Here is a 20,797-nt window from a genome sequence, read left to right on the forward strand (position 1 = left end):
ATGTAGGTTGTTCCATCTGAGTCTAGGTGGGATCCTTTTCTATTGCAGCAACGGGAAAAGCCCGGCCGCGCCCTGTGTGGCAATTTGAGAGCAAAGTAAAAAGTTTCCTGTATCTGGTCAGTTTCTTCGGTTGGCCAATACAGTCTGCTGAGAGAAAAACCTTTCCTCGGTTTTCTCTCGGTTCCTCTATCCCCCCCTCCCAGAGGATTCCACTTGGTATCGCCGGCGCCCCGCCTGCGCACGCCGCCCTCATGTGACGCCGGCGCGGTCCCGCTGGGGGAGCGGAGTCTTGGAGGCGGCGCTGCAGTGGACAGACCGACGGAGGCAGCCTAGGGTGTCCCAGTTTTCGCTCTATCGCCAGCGCGGAGGACGCGATGTCTGGGCTCTCTCGCCCGCTGCTTTTGGCCGTTGGTTGCCTGGCCACGCTCTGCGTAATTACCGCGGCTGGGAACACCACCCTGGCCCCGAACGTGACTACACCCTCGTCTCCACCGCCCACCACCACGACAGTCCCGGTGTCACCGACGACTCTCACGCCGCCGCTGGTCACCACTCCAGCACCAGGTGGGCGCCGGCCCAACGGGCTTTCTGCGCTCGCCCGCCCGCCAGTCGGGCCGAGCCGCCCTCTCTGTGTGTGGTGCGCGCGGGCCGGGGCGGGCCGCGGTCCGGCAACATGGCGGCCCGTCCGAGTCCGGCTGGGACCGGGCCGAGGTGGCCGCGGAGGCGGAGTGCCCTGGGTGGAAGGGTTGGTGGAGCCTCGGGGGCGTAGGGTTGTTTGCGACTCCACAGTGTTCCGCGCTGAGGTGTTGTTTAAAAGCGCCTCGTAATCCCCAGTCTCACTCCGAAAAGAGGACGTGGCTTCCTTCTGTGGTGGCGGCAGTGAGGTTGATTGTGGGGCGGCGAGGCGACCGCCTCCAAAGTTGGCGATGAGACCCAACTCCCTCTCCCCGAGGTTAGTCGTTTGTGTCCACTCGGGCAACACAGGTCGTCTTTTCGAAGGGAGGTTTCTCCCGAAGTTGGCGAAAGAAGGAAAGAGACGCTGGGAAACAAAAATACTCGCTGGTGTCTCAGTCCTGGGTCTGAAAAACTCAGTCGCTTGAGACTTAATCACATGGATTTTGCAGGGTATATCCGAAGTTTGAGCATTTAATTAATTAAAACCTTATACTCGGTGCTGTGCGCAAAGGAGGAAAAGTACCCGTTTGTGTACCCGGTGTTTCGCGTGTATCTCTTAGTATTTTAGGCTACACTGGAAGATAGGTGGTGAAACCTAGGAGCTGGATGGAGGTAAAGTAATTCACTAGAACCGTGTGTTTAGAGATTGTGAAGCTCACATTGGAACCCAGGTCTATCGATTTTTCAGAACCCGATCGGGACCTTCTGTTAAGCTCTGACTCCATTTGGGGACTGGTTGAAACGTACGCTGAGTCTTGCAGCAGAAAAGTCAGTGTCGTGACAACACGCGCAACAGAGGGGGAGATAAATTTGAGTTAATAAAGTGAAGACCCTCCCTAGATATTTAAAACTTGGAGTCCAGTTTGATTGATTATCCTAGTTAATACTGGGTAAGGTGTAACGTTGACCTAAGAATTGCTGCAGTCTAAGAATTTTTACCTTTTTTCCCCCAGGCCGATCTGTTTGAAAATATCTTCTCTAGTTTTTGTGTTTTATAGGGATTTAAGTAAAATATATAATGAAAGATTTTAAACGTCTTTTAATGAGGAAAGTAAATTGCAGTACAATACTGGATATTCTAACTGCACTATTTCCAAGATGATAGAGCAGAATTTGTTTTGTGCTCTTTTGGTAGTTTCCTCCTAGGATTTTTTTATTTTTTGGTAGGGGGGGTGTGTGTGTTTGAAGAGAGGTTTGGAGATACATTAATTGCATTTGTGTATTTTGAAATGAGTGCAAAGGGCATGATTAGTCTCTTCTGTTAAGTGGTGGTTGGATTAACTGCAGTCTGAAAGGCAGCAGTTTAGTTCATTGTAAGTAACACACACTATGCTAACCAAACATTCATCACAAGCACAAAAGATTTTAAACAGCTAGCGTTTTTCAGGTGTATACAAACCTCTGAACTTATTTCTACTTTGTGACTCTCTTCCTACCCAAGAAAAAAGTACGATATTTGTTCCAATTTCTGATAAATATTGAAATGCAATTCCACTTTGCAGAATTCTTTTTTTTAGGCAGGGGGAAAGCAAATGAGAATATTTTTGGAGGCACCTAGCTTCTAGGAAAATGTGTAGAGCCCAGTTCTATAGTCCAGACACTGAGTTGTATTTAGCCTTCTACCATGTTCTGTTTTAGAACTGTTTGGCTTAAATTATTGACAAAGACCATGCTAACTTGTTAAGTTTTGTGAATGTAGCCCCCTCCAGGTGAGTTGTCTCTTATCCTCTCATGGAAAACCCCGGAAACCGTGGATCATTTGTGAGTTCATGATCTCAGGTTTTTCAGAATAGACATCATCAGAGCTTGGGTTCAACCTATAATAAATCTTTATTACTATTAAAAATTCCAGTTCACATTTGATGTTTGGGGGTGGTGATTTCCCTGTATGTAGCCTTTTTTCTAATATTTTTCTTTTTTAGAAATGCCTCAAGAACCTGAGCATCTGACCCTTTTGCTGTGCACAAAGGGGTTGTTTAGATGGGACCATGAAGTACTGAGCATTACCACTAGCTTGAGCTTTGTCCCCCCTTCTCTTTGAGTTGCCTTCCGGTTTCATAAGTCTTGTATGATTGGAAAGAATTTTTGAGTAAACCACTTTATAGGTTTTTTTTTTTTTAATGTGTCTGGTTTTAAAACACATAAGATCTACCCTCTTAATAGCTTTTTTAAACAATATTTTTATTCTTTATTTTTGACTCTGCGGGGTTGTCCTGGTGGCTAGGTGCCAGCTTTTTCTCGTCCCTCCAGCGGGGTGCCTGCCCTCTCTTGGTGGAGTGGCTTCTCTTGTTTCAGAGCACAGACTCCAGGTGTGCTCTTTTGATGCAGGGGCTTAGTCGCCCTGAGGTATGTGGGATCTTCCCTAGTCAGGGATGGAACCAGTAACCCCAGCATTGCAAAGCGGATTCCAAACTTCTGGACCAACAGGGAAGCCCTCTTAAGAGATTTTTAAGTGTACTATACCATAATAAACTATAAGCACAGATCTCCAGGAGCTTTCATCTTGTTTGAAACTTTGTACTCACTGAACAGCAAACCTCCTTTTTCCCTCTCCCAGCCCCTGACAACCACCGTTTTACTTTCTGCTTCAGACTTTGACTATTTTAGATACTTTATGTAAGTAGAGTCATTCAGTGTTTGTCCTTCTGTGACCAGATAATTTTATTCATCATAATGTCCTCAAGGTTCATCCATGTTTTAGTGTATAACAGGGTTTCTTTTTTTTTATTTTATGGCTGAAGAAGAATCTATTGTGTAGCACATTTTTATTCATTCATCTGTGAATGAGTTATAAAGTTTTACCATTTTTCTGAATAAGTAAGTTTGATAGTGTATGCAGTGCTTTTTGTTGTTTAACAAAGCTAAGCAGTGCAAACTCGAAATTAGATACCGGTTGATTGATTTTGTATGTTTTAACTCCCACCCCTAGATATCTGTGGAAGCCGAAACAGTTGTATTTCCTGTTTTGATGGTAATGCTACCTGCTTTTGGATAGAATGTAAAGGTAAGAATCTTTGGGTTTGCTTTAATTTTGAGAATGCTGTATTGTTTTGTTCTAACATTTTAAAAAATTGCTGCAAGGTATTCTTGAACATTGGAAATGTAAAACATTTAGGATTTGCAAATCAAATACTTTCCCTTCAAAATATCAGTTGCTTAATACTGCCCCTAAAATCTTTTGTTGTCTCCCATGCTCCCCCCCTTTAATTTCTTAGACTTGATAATTAAGGCTCAATAGCTTTAAAAGGAAGAGAAATTTTAGACCTTTGTGGTTAGGATAAGTGTACTAGTACACTAAAATTAGCCATGAAAGAAAGTTGTGGGATTTTCCCCTGAAAACTGTTTGAACCATATTTATCTTCTGCAAATGTAAGATGGTTGAATTTTTTTCTTATTGGTAAAATAATTTCTCAGGTTTCCTTTCTATGTAAAGAAAAATTCAAAGCTACATGGTATTAAACTTTGTTATTCTTCATTGAAAAATTTAAGAGTTCTGGAAATTATATCACTATGTAAGAAAGTTTAAAAACCTCTTTTAAAAATAAGGAATTAGTCTAAGTTTGAATTGAATTAACTTTTTGTTATATAAGGGTCACTTTTCTTTAGGTCATAAAATGGAATTTAAGAGTGTGCCCCTCCTCTCTTGTATGAGGATCAGCAAGTTGTGGAGATTGGATGCCTTACCATTGAATATGTTGGAGAAAACTTTATCCTACTCTTGCTACACATCTTCCCATCCAGGAAAGTGTAGAGGACTAAAGCAGAGGTCTGGAACAGAGCTACTGCTCTGGGGCACCTCCCATGTTTACTAAGCCTGTATTAGTTTCTAAGCACCTCTCCCTGCTGACTCATCCTCTTGTGAATTCTAGCAACCTTCGTTGTACCACAGTTCTGAGGTCTATGTGTTTCTGATTTATCTGTTCAGTATATTCATGTGGATTTTGGAAGGATGTTTGGAGAGAGTGTAGTATATTTAAAACAATGGGGAAAAGATAATAATGGAGTATTTGTGGACTTCTAGAGAGTTTGTACTTGAGTTCTGTTTTTGGGAGGAACTCTGGAGCATAGTAGCAAAGTCAGAGATAACATAAGTGAGTAATTGATATTCTTTTTTTCCCCTCCATCCCACACCTCCCTCACTCCCCATAATAGGTAAAAGCTACTGTTCAGATAATTCAACAGTTAGTGATTGCAAGGTGGTGAACACCACAGGATTCTGTTCTGGTAAGTGTTCGCTTTGGTATCTGAGAAGAGGAGATGAGAAAGATCATTGCCTCAGGAAACCTCTATATTTGGTTTGAAGCATTTCCATAGTTCTATCTTGTAAGAAATTTGGATCTGTATAGCATATTCATACTCACTGCTTTCAAGCTTGATTTAGTCGTTTGGTGGTACATCATGTGGAATGCTTTAAGTACAGATATCTCTTCCTCTACTTTATTTTTCTTTAACCTCTTCCAGATACTCACTGAATTTTAGACCCTCTCTATTTGCATTTTACAGGCTTGAACAACATTGTTCTGTCACTTTCATTATTATGATACTGGTGATTATCACAGTCTGCAGCTTAAGTTCGTACTGTGATTAAATGAATCCCTGCTTTATTCATCCATTTTCTGTATTTTAGTTTGAGAAACTTGATGGTTTAACCTTTCATCTTTGCCCAGGAAATAGTTAAAATTCCTGGATGAAAGCTGGTTTTTCTAACAAGATTTTAAATTAATGGGAAAGTCAAATTCCTAATTTGGTATATAGATAATAATTAAATAGAATAAAAGATTTTTCTAGAGTAAATAACCTTTCACATCTACCTGTAACTAGTTTCAGTAGTCACTTCTCCTTCCCTTCCCTCACCCCAACTTGGAACTTTCTAACTGAAATTCTCCTTAGTATGAGAGCAGTTATACCCTACATAGAGTCCATAATATGGTTTAGGTGGTAAATAAATGAACAGTTTTTAGTATTTAATGTAATTTTTTGATAATATTGCTTAGAAATAAGAGTATAAAATTTTAAAATATGTTAAGGAAAAATTGAATAATTCTATTCATTTGTCCATAAAGGACACAAAACTCCAAATTAAAGTGGTTTGATTGATTAATTTGGCTCTCATGTAAAGGAGATCGGGGCTTGAGTGCAGTTCGCGGGCTAGAGTAGCATCTGCCATCATTAGAGAGCCAGGCTCCTTCTGTGTTTTTACTGTCATCCCTCAGAGGTGGCCTCGCCCTTAATTCTCCAAGGGGAATGCTCATGTTCCAGCCATCAGAATGGTTTTTCTGCCAACAGGAAGAGGAAGGGAACGTGAGAGACCTGTATCTGCCCTATAGACGCTTTCTAGCATTACACATGGCTGCCTAGCTGCAGGGGAGACTGAAAAATGTTTTTGCAGGGGAGGGTGTCACTAAGAATTGGTGCTGTTTCTAAAGAATGGAGGACCAGTATTGGGACAGAGCAACTATCTGTCTCCTCCATAGGTGGTACTAAAATGAAAAAAAAGTGAGAGTACTCAAATGACTGCAGGTTGGGAAACAGTGTTATAGATTATGATGTTTTAGCAGTTTTGATTATGATATTTTAGACAGCTTTGACTTACATGTTTGTTTTTTAAATAGTGCCCACTGCCACACCAACGCCAACCAATTCTACAGGTAATACAAGATAATTGACTGTTTTCCTCCTCCTTTGAGGGTTTTTTAAACTTTTGTTGATGAGTAACTTTAGTAATTAATATCTAAAAATCGTTAGTTTAATCTTTAAAATGAGTAGACATACTTAGTCTTGGACTGGAATAATTACATTAATGTGTACTGTTGAGGACAGAGACACATAACGATAGTGTTTCCCGTTCATTGAATCTGAACAGATTTGTTGTAGTTTTGTACATTGAGTCTGAAAACTGCACTTTGTGGATTTTGTGGAACTCTTAAGGAAATACAGAAGCCTAAAGGAAATTAATTCTTGTCATCCGTAGGTACACCAAAATGTCTTCAGTTCTTCGGAACTAACTAAATATATTTATATATATAGATTCCTAAGAAATACACTTACTAGGAAATTGGTTAATGTGCCCATGCACATTTGAATTGCCTTCTTACTGCACACATAGTTGTATGCACTTTATCCATCTACTCTTAGTTGAATAGGTCATCTTTCATTCTCCGTCCAGTGAATATCTTACAGGAAAATACTTGCTGTCATCTCTGGTAGGATTGATTGAAACAGCATTCTGGGTGAGAGGATATGATTATCTTAAGACTCTTAATACTGATTGCTTTCCAGAAACCAGAAAGTTTTTAAACCACACCTTCAAAAGCATTCCCCAGTGGCTCAACTGGTAAAGAATATGCCTGCAGTGTGGGAGACCTGGGTTCGAGCCCTGGGTTGGGAAGATCCCTGGAGAAGGGAACAGCTACCCACTCCAGTGTTCTGGCCTGGAGACTTCCATGCACTGTACAGTCCATGGGGTCGCAAAGGAGTCGAACATGACTGAGTGACTTTCACTTCACTTCAACAGCATTAAATATTATCTCCTTGTATAAATTTTTACCGGTTTAATAGAGTAAATAAAAACGTCTACTCCAGGACAAGTACTAGGTGTTAGAAGATAGGGATATAGGAACAGAAGTAAGACAGTATTTTGTCTCTTGTAGGAACTATGAAAGGTCAGGAAGCACAGTGTGTTGTGGGGTTTGTAGGAAGGTGTGTGTGTTGAGTGGTGTGTGGTGACAACTTCCTGGGGATGTTGACAGACTGAGTCTTGAAGTTACCTGGTAAAATAAGAGGGGAACTTCCCAAGTAGAGCAGGGCAGACAGCACATGTGAAGAAGAGGTGACAGAGTGTAATATAATACAGGCAGGGAATTGCATTTGGAGCATCCAGGAACAAGATTAGAACAAGTAAAGCACGACAGTCAACAGGTCAAGAGCCAGACTGAGAAGTGCCATTGTATGCCTTGCTGGTATGCTTGAAGCATGTAGACCATATGATGAGATTTGCATTATAATAACTTATTCTGTGTAGAGAGGCTTTTGGAAAGAGGCAAGATTGAACACTGATGGGGTATTCTGTTGTGGTAATTCTAGAGAACTGTTTTAAAAAATGAAGGCAACTTCTACAAGTTTCTAAAAATTAAACCTCATAGCTCTGTCTTCATTGATTATGTAGTGGGCTTCTAGTGCTTCAGAGATTGAAACCAGTGCAAATTAAAAAATAATTTTTTTGCCATGTTCAGAGGGTGAATAGTGAGAAACAAATGGCAAATTTGCGAATTTTTTCTGCCAGTGTTGTCAGACAAAATCAGTAATAGTATTTTAGTATTGTACAGGATTTGGTACATGTTTAATTTATAAAGTATGTTTTTTTGGGTTTCACAGAAAGTACAAGCAAGGAAAACTTTGAACAGGATTATGAGTTAAAATAACCATACCCTCTAATCTAGGAAATCTGTATAAGAATCTGTCCTATCAGAGAGGAGATCAAATATTTCCCTGTGAGATGTACATAGCTTGGAGAAATGAAAGATGACTTAACTGTCCGACCAAGAGTGGGACCACAGTGCTTACAATGAAAGAGAAAGGAGTATAAATACGTGTGTGAACACATCATAGTGTTTACTAATGTTTATTGGTAGTATTGATACTGTCTGAAGTCTCTCTTAACATAGTGCTGTAGTTCCTAAAATATATTTACATTCAAACTTATTCTTCCCATGAGGGTGCATTTCTTTAGAGACACCAGCAGATAATTATTTGAACTCATGTGCTACAGTAGAGGAGAGCTTACCCTTGGGCTCTTAACATCATTTAGATGAGGGAAATTAGGGCCTCAGGGCACCTGTTCTTATAAATAAAATTTTTTGGAACACAGCCATGTGGATTCATCTGCTTGTGTCTTTGCCTGCTTGTGTATTACACAGTGCACAAAGTCTAAAATGTTTATTGTCTGCCTCATTAAGAAAAGTTTGCCAAACCCCTGAAATGAAGAACATAAATCTTGGTATCTACTTTAAGAAATACTGAATTGTATTTGTTTCTTACCATGACTTACTAAATTAATGGTTTTTGTCTTAGGAGCAAGATTATTGAGAAAGAAGCAATAGTTCCCTCACCTAAATTTTGCCCACCTGTGTGTCTTTTTGCAAACTGTATCCAGGTGTATATATAAATTTTTATATATGTACATAGATGTTAACATAGATACAACTTTATGACTGCTTAATGTTTTAGAATACACTTCAAAGCTGATGTTCTGAATGTGTAGATATGTTAGTAAACCATTAACTGAGATTTGACCTTTATTCTGTTAAAAAAACAAAAAACTGGAAGCATGTTGAAACGGTAGTTATGTTTTTAAAAGATAGATACTAGATAATTGAGAAATTTAATACATTTCATTTGCATTCCAGCTAAAACCACAACTCTGCCTTCCACTACTACAACTTCCACCACAGCTACTACATCAGGTAATTGTGGCTTTTAAAACTAACAGTGAGATGGAATGTGTGTGCAGTGTTAGCTTTTACTATTTATTATCACTTTCCAATTTTATTCTTAAATAGTTAGGAACTGAAATTTGCCTCTTAGATTTGGAAGACCAAGGTAGTAGGCTGTTAAAGCAATAAGGATAGGTTTGCTGAGAGTCCTCTAATACATTTTAAAATTGTAATCACATTCGGCATGACATGTTATAATTAAACAGTAATGGTTTTCCAAAACCCTTTTAGTACAATCTGTAGGTAAAATCTAATTTCTTATAACTTAAAAATTAAATACTGATTACTGTTAGAGATTGGTTGTGTGCTGTATTAGACCGTGTCAATTTGAAGATAATATAGCCATCCTTTTTACTTTTAGGTCTAAAAAGCCGAGATAACTACCAAATGTACACCTCATTCATATTTCTTACCATTTCTTATGATTCCTTTATAACATTTGATAGTATGTCTGAAAATAAAGTTTATTAACTAATGTTTTTACATGTTATTAACTAAGTCATATTTAGGTTATGCCACAGGACACTAGGAACCCTTCCCCCCAGCCATATTTATAATACTGAAAATTTTGATTCTGTGAATTTTTTTGGCTTTATTAAGGTTATTTTTATAATTTGAAAACCTGTAATCAAATTTTCATTTACCTTTTATAAATTTAGAAAAATGCAAAGTATTAATTTTAAACACACATAGTAATATTTACTCTAGCAATTAACTAAGCTATGTAGTCTGAAGATACTGCAAATTTTAAAAGTGCTTGATATGTTCACAGGGCGTACTGTGCCAAGAGAATAAATTTTCGTTTTCATATTTGAAATTACGTTAGCACCATTGGCAACTTGTTGTTGTTGGATAGAATGAAGAATGGGATTGATAAGTGGTTGTCTTCCTCAATTAGGAAGCTGTTGACATAAGAGGAAATACTTTATAGAAACACATGGCAAAAAAGAGGCTCACATCACAGAGGATCACGAGACTTACTAAGTATTTTACTAAGTATTGTTATTTCTTTTATCTCATTTAACCAGGTACAACTAATACCACTTTAACTCCAACTACACAACCTATGCGGAAGTCTACCTTTGATGCAGCCAGTTTCATTGGAGGAATTGTCCTTGTCTTGGGTGTGCAGGCTGTAATTTTCTTTCTCTATAAATTCTGCAAATCTAAAGAACGAAACTACCACACTCTGTAAAGAGACCCACTAAGTTAACAAGGACTGGCGTGTAACTCACTGAAACCAAAATATTATCTTTCAAGATGTCCCACATGGAAGACGCTATTCTAGGATCTTTAATTTTTCAAAGGATGCATATAGGAGCATCACCCTTGAAGAAAAATCAGTTAAATCATTTTGCTCAATGGGAATATTTAAAATATGCTGCATGAATCCTTGTGGCTGTCTTCTTTTATTTTGAATGGCTGCTGCTGTGGGATTATGTTCTCTCTTCTTGACATGCCAAATGTACCTGTAAGTGATGGAAAACATTGTCCTGCGCAGACAACCTCATGACTCTTTTGGCAATTTAAATGTAGTCATTTTAAGCCTGAAAGCTGCATTATTTTCATCCTAACTCAGGATGTAGTTTAGTGACCAGAATTGAGAAGAATGTGCCAAATGAGCATTAATCAGGTGGATTTTTGGCTATCATTTCAAAAGTGGAATAAATTTATAAATTTAGTATCCTTAGAGTAAAATTTTGTGCTTGATAACAGTTATTTTTTCTACATTAGAAAAAAGATGCCACACAGGGAATTACATTCCAGATTTAAAGAAATGAGAGGATACAAAACATGAAAAGTATAGCAGGTTATTGTTCATACTTGTAACGCACCTTATATCATTGAGAAAGAACAGTGCCTTAAAAGACAGACTGAAAGGTAGACTGTAAGTTTTAAAATGTTGGTGATTTGTTCTTTTACGTTAATGAAGGGAAAAGTTGGTCTGAGGATGTAACTATTGATGTGAGCAGTAGTAAACCTGCTTTTAGATACCACACTGTTCGTATTTAATTGAAAACTTACCTACTTTATTTCAAGCCTGAGTAACTTAAATGATGTTCTACAGAGTCGAAAGCCTTCATCTATTGGACCTCCCACCATTTTTGTTACGGCTGTTAAAAAGTGTAAAGTTGGTTTAATTATGTTTTCCTTTGTACTTCAAAAAGGTATCCTAACACTGTTGTACCTTAAAAGGATTTCCACTGAGCTTTCTTGAAAAGTAACTTTTATAAGGCAAGGAAGAAATAAGTTGTTTTAGAATCATTTACTAACTCTTTAAATGAGACAGTCATTTTAAGTTTTGAGATAGCAAATGTGAGCAGTATAATTTCAGAAAAAATTTTAGTTGATCAGATGACTAAATTTTTATTGATAATTGTCCTGGATAAACAGATTGAACTTTTTGTTTCTCCTCTCCCAGCGTTTCTTCTTAAGTTTTGATTCCTGTTGTAGGAAAAGCATGTGTACTTTTATTTTTTAGTTTCCTCATGAAGCACTAGTTTTTTCAGGTTGAGGGATATTTCTTCCCTGCCTTTGACGCATTGGATTAGTTCAGGGGCTTAAATCAGTTTAAAATGAACTTTTGCTTTTCTAGGTCATTAAGATGTTTTGTTTTAGTTTCTTTAGCCTGTAGTGGCCGATTTTAGTACTGGTTTTCAATATTTTATAGTAAAAGACAAGTTGCTTTGGTTCATTTCATAAGCCAAAATTCCTTATATTTAGATAATTAAAGGTTCTTAAAATGAAGATTTACTGTTTCTTTGTTACTTGCTGGTACAGCTAAAGTTTGTTTTACTTGCACATTTGTACATATACCTAATGTTTTCAAGTGCCTTAATTGTTTAAAATCTCTGGCTTCAAAGGTTTTTGGGAAAAGGTAGGCTTACCTCACATTTTTGTGTTTCCCTCAGTAGTGATATTCTAGGTACCTCACAAAAATTTTTATTATGGTGCCATAGCTGTTAGCTTTTAGTTATTGCTTTAAGATACAAAATTGAGTTGAAAATACACAGAATTTCCATTCTCCCAAAGGGGTAAAAATTAGCTACAGTGGTGTAATTGTCATTTACTTAGATACAAATACCTTGCCACACATTAATGTTAATGCTATAGCTATTTCTGTGAAAATGTAGCTGATGAAGCCTCTCATCTTCTGTAGTTTTGAATACTGCTCTAACAGAATCATAATATGGAATTAGATTTTACAAGAAGAGCTCTTACAGTGAACTCACAGCCTTTTCCCCTCTTTAGCAGTTTAGTATCTTGAGCCATTAATGATTTGGGTTTTTTTGTTTTTTTTTTTTAATCCAGAAGGTATATAGAAACATTTTCAGATTTTTCACAGGATTTGTTCATGCAGATTGTAATTCTATTAAAATCCTGTACCTTACCTTACAGATAATTGTTGCACAGGCAGACACTGCTGTATTTAGAAATTTCTATTTCAGTTCATTAAAAACTGCAAAACCAATCTGTATCATGTACCAAACCAATCTAAAATAAATCTACATGTTTATTGGGTTACTCTGCTTTTTTTTTTTTATTAACTAAAGTGTGCGTTTATATTTTGACTATGAAATTTAATGCTATGAATTTACCTTAGTCTTGTTGGACATGGCTTGTCTACTCAGTATTTCCTGCTCCTCAAGACCAGCAGATAGTGGCTAAGGGATGTCTTTTATCAGTGGAGAACGGAGCCTTAGAAAGGATAGTTGGAGGGAGGACTTGATTTGCCTTGCTACTGACAAAAAAAGTTGGATCTTCCTCAAATAGAAATCATCTACTTATGTGCTAGTTTACCAAGTATTTATGAGAATACCATCTGTTGTTAGATATCTGAAAGCTTGTTTGTGACTTTCTGCCTTATTCAGATTGCATGTAAAGTAAAATTGGGTTTCTGTTCAGAGTCTTTGGTATAAATATTTAGTACCAAGCCACATGCTGGTATGTGAAATCTGATTCTGTAGGCCCATGTTTTGGGCAAAATTACATTCTATATGAAATTGCAGAACTTAGACTAAAAAGAGAGAATAAATACTCTTCTATCAGCCTTAAAGCCCAGAAGAGTGGACTGAAGACTCCTAGAATATTGCTTAAAACAAACTTATTTTGATGAGCATGGTGTTCACAGTAGGTGGGGGGGTGTGTGTGTGTGTTTTTTAATGTTTTAATGATTAAAGTCCTGTGCATTTACCCATGTAGTAACTATCCCTGTGCTCTTCCTTAATTTGTGTAGATAACATGTTGCTGCTGGTATTGACCATCTCCCTAAAGGATGTCTTTTAACCTTCCGTATTTCTAGTTTTGTTGGTACAGATACTGGTTATGAGTTCTTAAAGTTTTTGTGTGCTTTCATTTTTGAATGATTTCATTGGATATAGAGTTCTAGGTTGACATTTTTGCTTTTAGCCCTTTAATGATGTTGATCCAGCATCTCACATGCCTTGTGTCCTATGAGAAATCTCATCTTTACCTTTTGTTCCTCAGTACATGTGTTGTTTTTCCTCGTGCTTTTACAAGATTTTTCTCCTTATCACTTATTTTGAGCATTTTGATTGTAGTGTGCTATGCTGTAGTCTGGTCAAAACTATGGTTTTTCCAGTAGTCATGGATGGATGTGAGAGTTGGACCATAAAGCTGAGGGCTGAAGAATTGATGCTTTTGAACTGTGGTGTTGGAGAAGACTCTTGAGAGTCCCTTGGACTGCAAGGAGATCCAACCAGTAAATCCTAAAGGAAATCAGTCCTGAATATTCATTGGGAGGACTGATGCTGAAACTGAAACTCTAATACTTTGGCCACCTGATGTGAAGAACTGACTCATTGGAAAAGACCCTGATGCTGGGAAAGATTGAAGTCAGGAGGAGAAGGACAACAGAGGATGAGATAGTTGGATGTTATCACCTACTCCATGGACATGAGTTTGAGCAAGCTCCAGGAGTTGGTGATGACCAGGGAAGCCTGGCATGCTGCAGTCCATGGGGTTGCAGTGAGTCGGACACGACTGAGCTGAACTGAACTGATGCTGTTTTGTTTCTTGTGGTTGAGGTTTGTTGAGTGTCTTGGATTTGTGGTTTTTCATCAGATTTGGAAAATTTTCAGCTATTTTTTCAGATATCTTTTTCTGTCCTTTCCATTCTCTGTGTTGGGGACTTCAGTTCCACAGAGGCTGCTAGAAGGTGACTTAAAATTTACCCATGCACTGTTTTGGTTTTTAAAAAAACTTTTTTCTACTTCGTGTCAGATTATTACTATCTTTAAATTCACTAATACTTTCTTCCACTCTAATCTATTGTTACTCTTCCTTGGTGTCTTTTCACTTCAGGTGTCTTCATTTTTAAAAGTTTAAAAGTTCAGTTTGGTTGTTTTTCATATTTCCACATATTCCAGCTTTATGTTTTGAACATGTAACAATTTCTAACATCTGGGTCAGTTTCTATTGATTTTTTTCTCACTACAGGTCATAACTTTCCTGTTTCTTTGTATGCTTGGTAGTTTCTTATTGCATGCCAGATGTAAATTTTAACTTGTTGGGTGCTGGTTATTTTTGTTCTGGGACATAGTTAAATTTCTTGACAGCAGTTGGCTCCTGTCAGATCTTGCTTTTTAAGTTTTGTTAAGAGAGCAGAACATTTGTCCTAGGATTAATTGTTACCCAGTTCTGCACTGGCTAATTATCTACCCAGTGTTCCCTGGATTAAGAGGCTTTCTGGTTAGTGGAAACAGCCTCTATTCCTAGCCTTGTGTGCGTTCCAAGTACTATTTCCTCTAAACCTTTCCCCCGCCTTGGATAGCTTCCTCATGTACCTGTCCTGACCAGTACGTTGTTGAATACTTGAGGGGTACCTTCTGCAGGTCTCTGGAGTTCTCCTTTGTGTAGTTCTCTTCTGCGTGGTCCTCTGCCCTGGGAACTCTATCTGCTTTCATCTCCCTTAACTCTCAGCTCCATCTCCTCAACTCAGGAAAGTCCACTGACCTCTGCCTAGGTGTTGCCTTACTGCATCATGGCTTATAAATTCAAGGCAGTAAGCTGGGTTGGTGGTTTCCTTTTTTTCAAGGATCAGTGTCCTTTGGCTGAAGTCCAGTGTGTTGAAAACCGCTGTTTAAAGTCTTCATTTTTAATTATCTAAGTAACAAATACATATTCTTTTTTCCTTCTTCTTAAACTATTACAGGTAAAGTCTGCTTTGATCATCCCAGCCCCTTCCCCATCTTTGTCCTCTCCACTTTGCAGAGATAATTACTAGAACTGGTTTGGTGGTAAACTGTCCCCCTCAGCGTTTATATACACACAACTAAACATACCTTTAGAAAATACATACTGTGAGTTTTGATTTTAGTATTATCCTGCAACTTTTTTTCACTCATTAGCTATGCCAATTTCTTAAATTCTCTGTTGGTATATGTAGTATGACTATTGTAAGTATCTACCTACTGAAGAACAATTAAGTTGTAATTTGTAGATTTTACTGTTTTCTAAAGAATATCTTGGTACCTGCCACCTTGCTTATATGTGTGAATGTTTCTCTAGAGCAAACAGAAGTGGACACCTGCACCTAGGGTTTCCACTTTGAAAATTTTAACACACTGAGATTGCCTTCCATTTCCTACCAGCAGATCAGAATGTTTTCTTTGTCCTTCGACTTACTATTACCACTTGTTATTTTCTCACTATCCTTGTGCATCACTACCCTCCTGAGCTTATATCCACACTTCGTTGGAGAAGATGTGGCCAAGGCTGAATAGTAGAGTTCACTGAGGCTGTGAAGGGTGGGGTGGGGGGCGGGGGCAAGGGAGGAGCCCCTTCACAGGAGGTGCTCTGCCAGTGGCACTCCACTGGGAAGCTCCGTGCACCGCTGGAGTTGGGCACGGCAGAAGCTGCAGGTGCCTGCCTAGGTGAGGAGCCCTGAACCCAAGAGAAACCCTTCTTCCTTCAGCACCCTGTACTACCAAAGCTTAACATCCTGCCTGGTGGTAGAGAAGACATGTATGCAGGGTCCAGATTCATTACTTGATAGAAGACAAGAGTGAATTTGGACCTGAGAAACTTAAGTGGTATCTTACTTGGTCATGCTGATTTTTTAGTTTTGATCTCAGTCATCAACCTTTCTTTTTGTTTTTTATGTCATTTCAGAAATAAATTTGCATGTGCATGTGTGTGTGCATTTAGATATTTAATATATGTTTATGTCTGTAAAATATGTTTCTCTGATCTCTTCTGTTCCATTTGTCTATTTATTGATGTTTATTCCTTTACCCAAGATAAATTTTCCTGTCTCAACAAAAAGACTTGGATTAGGACTTTACAAAAATCTGAAGAGGGTTTTGCTGTTTGTAGGAAGAATAAAAAGACTTCAGAGAATGGTGTTCTTAAGTGAAACAAATAGAAATAAGTGCTTTAGATTTACTTAGATTAGTCTCTGACCTGGTTTTTCACTTGTTAATAAATACTGTCTGGCCAGCAATGCCCTCTCTCTCGGTTCTCCCACCTAATCAGTAACTTTAGAACCCATATTAAGAGGCTGCTAGTTGACCAGAGGCAAGGCCTAGGATGTAGAAATGCAAATCAATTATTAAAATTTAGGGTCAAATCCTACTTCACTTGGGACATTCAGCATATAATCTCAGTTCTTCCCATACTATCTTCACATATGGTAAAATTTAGATAAAAGGCTTAATGGAATTTAGAATCATTTTTATTCATTCAAATGCTCATAGAAATAAAACTTGGAAAAAGGCTATATGATTACCAATCAGGTCTAAATGGGATTCTGGATGGAGCTGTTTAAACTTGAAAAGCTGAAAGTTGAATAGTATCTGCCACATTGGGTAGGAAGACATGGTCAGTTCCTTTTTTGTGTTTAATAGGTACCTGCAAAATAATTATTAAGTAGGTATTAGAGCCTTTTAAAAAGATGATTAATAATAATTATAGCATCATTACAAGTCACTAATGAGACCTAGATCATTGGTTCAGTCTGGGTTAGACTAGCGTGCCTTGTCATACATATTTTGCCTCTTGTTTATAAAGGAAACTAGTCAGGGATGAATCCATTAATGGAAAGCCATATCCAGCTAAGGAAGGAAAGATATATTTGGAGAAATCAATAAATTCCTTAATGTTTTATCATTTATGTTAGTGCAGTGCTACTTTTAAAAGAAAATCAGTGGTGGTCTTTTATTTCAGCCCTCTATAAATTCCTCCCAGTCTGTATTTACCCGACTTGTCTCATAGACCTTGTTTAAGAAGTCAGACCTTAGATAGATTTGAAGAGGTTCCAGATGATTCTGTGGCTTTCCTGGACCTCAGGCTTTTTGCCGGTGGTCTCTACTATACACAAGCCAATGGGCCAATAAGACACTTCCTTCCTTACTACAGTTTATTTAATAGGGTAATGTAGCCAACAATTGGTCTTAGACCATCACCCTTCTAAATCTGAAACCTAGTGCTTCTCCGCTAATGCACTTAGCTCCTTAGCAACTTGCTCAACCATAAGAGTCGTGATCAGCAACCTGCCCCATAAGGAACGTTTGCTTTGGGGAGTGAAATGGATAGAGTAAAGCTTAAAAGCCGTTGTGGTCCCATACAGGTCAACAGAACATCGCTTCCTTTTGGAAAGGGCTTTTGCAGAAGCAAATAGACATGTAGTAGAATGTCACCTTTTGGTGAAAGATGACTGCACAGAGATTGGTGGGTCAAGCAAAAGGCAGGCATTGATGATGTAGCCCTACTTGATCAAGGTTCTCAGTGGGGTATGTTCCTGACCTGGCTTCTTCCCTCTCTGTGTCTCCCCTTTAACTGTATGTCTGGAAATACTGCAACAAACTTTTGGTCCAATAACTAGACCATTGGCTTCAAAAGTGGCCTTAGGATGGTATATTTTCTGATAGAATGATCGTATTTTTTCCTCTTAACTTTTCTCAAGGTAAGAGGAGAGGAATTCTTAAGTGTGTTGGTTAGATATATACCTCTCTGGAGGGGATTCTGAAAAACAATGGAGCAAAGAGTGTAATACTTATTAAAGCAGCATAGAGAAGGTGGTGAAAGAGGATTCAAATGATGTCTTACATCAACTAAGAGGTGAAACAGTTAAAGAAAAATTCTTCAAATATGTGCTATACTTCAACCTAACCTGCATTCCAAGCATTTCTCGCATGTTTTAAGGCTGACTTCTGAAATTATTTCTGCTCTGCCAGGGAACACAAAGGCTGTGGCACTGCTAGTTAATTACTGTAGATGATTGAAAAAAAAAAAAATTGAGAGAACATGTCCAGGTGTTGTACTGACTTTCACACCCATTTACTGAATTGTAATTGAGTAAGTGCTTTTGGGCTTGTTTCAGCATTAGAATTTTATTATTGAGGAGTGATGCCATCAAGCTGGCAGAATAGGAAACCCTAGACCCTCCTTCCTGCAGGAACATGTTGATTCAGCAATAATTCATGGACAAATTCCCTTAGTGAGAAACCCAGAATATTTTCTAATATCCAACCATTGAGGTAAGATCTTCATACACAATTTTTAATGTAATTTTGAAGTGACCCTAAATCCATGATTTCATATTTATATTTTTCATTGTTTCATATAATCAAATTTATCATTACTTACAGTCTTTGGCCTTTGAATCCTTGTTATTTTGCTGCCCATGAGTTGAGTCTTTAAAAGGTGTTGCTGGGTGTATCTGGATGATGTGGAAGCAGAACTTAGGGAGTAGTGAGCTTGGGACATAAGGCCTGTAATGTGAAAAATGCTAAATTATATCTCTGCAATGTACAGGTATAGGTTTAATTCATAAAATTTTAGAGCTTAAAATGGGTATCTGATTCAGCTTCATCAGTTTTGAGTGAAGATGTCAAAACATGGATAGTGTCTTTTGCCTGAGCGTCTATGACCAAGTGAAAGAGATGATGGGTTACTTGAACCTGTGGGTAGAAGTAGACAGACTGAGATATTCACGTTAATAGGACTTGGTAATTAGTTGGGTTTGCAGGGTAAGGAAGAATAGCTTTCTGATTTCTGGCTCAAGCAACTGATCAGATATTAATTTTATGGTGGATTTTATGCTGATGGCACATACATGCTCAAGTCATTGTTCACTGCAAAATCAGGATAGATGGGTGGGAAATACGAATGTACAAAGATGAGCTCAAGGCCCCTGAGATGATAGAACCCCACGGGATGCTGATCACAGTGATTGTCCCAGGGAGGAAAAGGAACACCTTTTCCATTTTAACAGGAAGGAAGGAGAAGCAGCTGAGTTTAGGTTTAGGTAGGCCAGGGACAAGAAGTAGAGGGAGTTCCCATCTGATAGGGGAGGAGTAGGACAGTGTCTGCAGAAACCATGGAGATTTAAAATAGTTGCTGTATTATAATAACTTTTTAGAAAGTATAATCTCTAAAAATACTGAATCATTATGTTGTATATCTGAAGCTAACATACTGTAAATAATACTTCAATTAAGAGTAAATATGATAAACTAGTTGCTGTGAAGAGGAGGAGAGAGTGAGCTGACCTTCGCGTCAGCTCCAGGAGAACATGTGAACTGGGCCTAAGCCTACCAGGCATCTCAGTCTCTGGCTTCAGTGCTTTGTTCAAAATTGGTCACATGACCTGAGTCAGCCCAGTCCCTTCCCCATTCCCCACTCCTGCCATGTGAGCTTGAACGGAGGATGGAAGCTACAGAGGTGGCAGACATCTTGCCTCCCAAGGTCCTACTTCCTGTCTGCTCCCAGCATGCTCAGGGCCCAGAGATGCAGAGAGAAGTCAGTCCTCAAGAAACAAGCCTTGATCAAGCCCACATGAATCAGTGGAACAGAATAGAGCTCAGGAAGAGACTCATGCACCCATGATCAGTTAATCTTTGGCAAAGGAGGCAAGAATATACATTGGAGAAAAGAGAATCTTTTCAGAAAGTGGTGGTGGGAGAGCTGGACAACTACATGTAAATCAATGAAGTTAGAACATTACCTCACACCCCCATACACAAAAATAAAATGGCTTAAAGATTTAAATATAAGACATGACACCATAAAACTCCCAGAAGAGAACATAGTCAAACATTCTCTGAAATTGTAGCAATGTTTTCTTAGGTCAGTCTTCCAAGGCAATAGAAATAAAAATAAACCAATAGAACCTAATCAAACTAAGTTTTTGCATAGCAAAAGAAACCATAAAACAGACAACCTACAAACTGAGAAAATATTTGCAAATGGATATGATTGACAAGGAAGGGCTTAATTTCCAAAATATACAAACAACTCATACACTCAATGACGAAAAACCAACCCAATAAAAAAATGGGCAGAAGACTTAAATAGACATTTCTCCAAAGAAGACACACAGATGACCAACAAATACATGAAAAGATACTCAACATTGCTAATTATTAGAGAAATACAAATCAAAATTACCCTGAGGTATTATACTAGTCAGAATGGCCACCGTCAAAAAGTCTATAAATAATAAATGCTGGAGAGGGTATGGAGAAAAGGGAACCCTTCACTATTGATGGAAATGTAAATTGGTACAGACACTATGGGAAACAGTATGGAGGATCCTTGAAAAGCTAAAAATAGTTGCCATATGATCCAGCAATTCCACTCCTGGGCATATACACAGAGAAAACTAT

The 20,797-nt window shown here is 38.3% G+C and overlaps 2 protein-coding genes across 2 annotated transcripts in view; one reads left to right on the plus strand and one right to left on the minus strand.

Annotated features, from left to right (window-relative positions):
- The first annotated feature begins 268 nt into the window (after window positions 1-268).
- Window positions 269-12,692, plus strand: CD164 (CD164 molecule). The gene is made up of 6 exons (XM_065911862.1): window positions 269-564; window positions 3,605-3,679; window positions 4,828-4,899; window positions 6,288-6,323; window positions 9,081-9,137; window positions 10,196-12,692. The coding sequence occupies exons 1-6, from the start codon at window positions 375-377 to the stop codon at window positions 10,360-10,362; spliced, it is 597 nt and encodes a 198-aa protein (XP_065767934.1). The 5' UTR covers window positions 269-374; the 3' UTR covers window positions 10,363-12,692.
- A 4,157-nt stretch (window positions 12,693-16,849) lies between these two features.
- The window catches only part of LOC136150869 (coiled-coil domain-containing protein 162-like), a 37,480-nt gene continuing 33,532 nt past the window's right edge, over window positions 16,850-20,797 (minus strand). Inside the window, exons 14-15 of the mRNA XM_065911685.1 lie at window positions 18,777-18,901; window positions 16,850-17,039 (exon numbers count right to left, since the gene is read on the minus strand). Coding sequence (XP_065767757.1) covers window positions 16,953-17,039; window positions 18,777-18,901 — 212 coding nt within the window. The 3' untranslated portion in view covers window positions 16,850-16,952. The remainder of the gene's footprint in view (window positions 17,040-18,776; window positions 18,902-20,797) is intronic.

Source organism: Muntiacus reevesi, chromosome 19 (assembly GCF_963930625.1).
Source record: "Muntiacus reevesi chromosome 19, mMunRee1.1, whole genome shotgun sequence".
NCBI classification, from domain to species: Eukaryota; Metazoa; Chordata; class Mammalia; order Artiodactyla; family Cervidae; genus Muntiacus; species Muntiacus reevesi.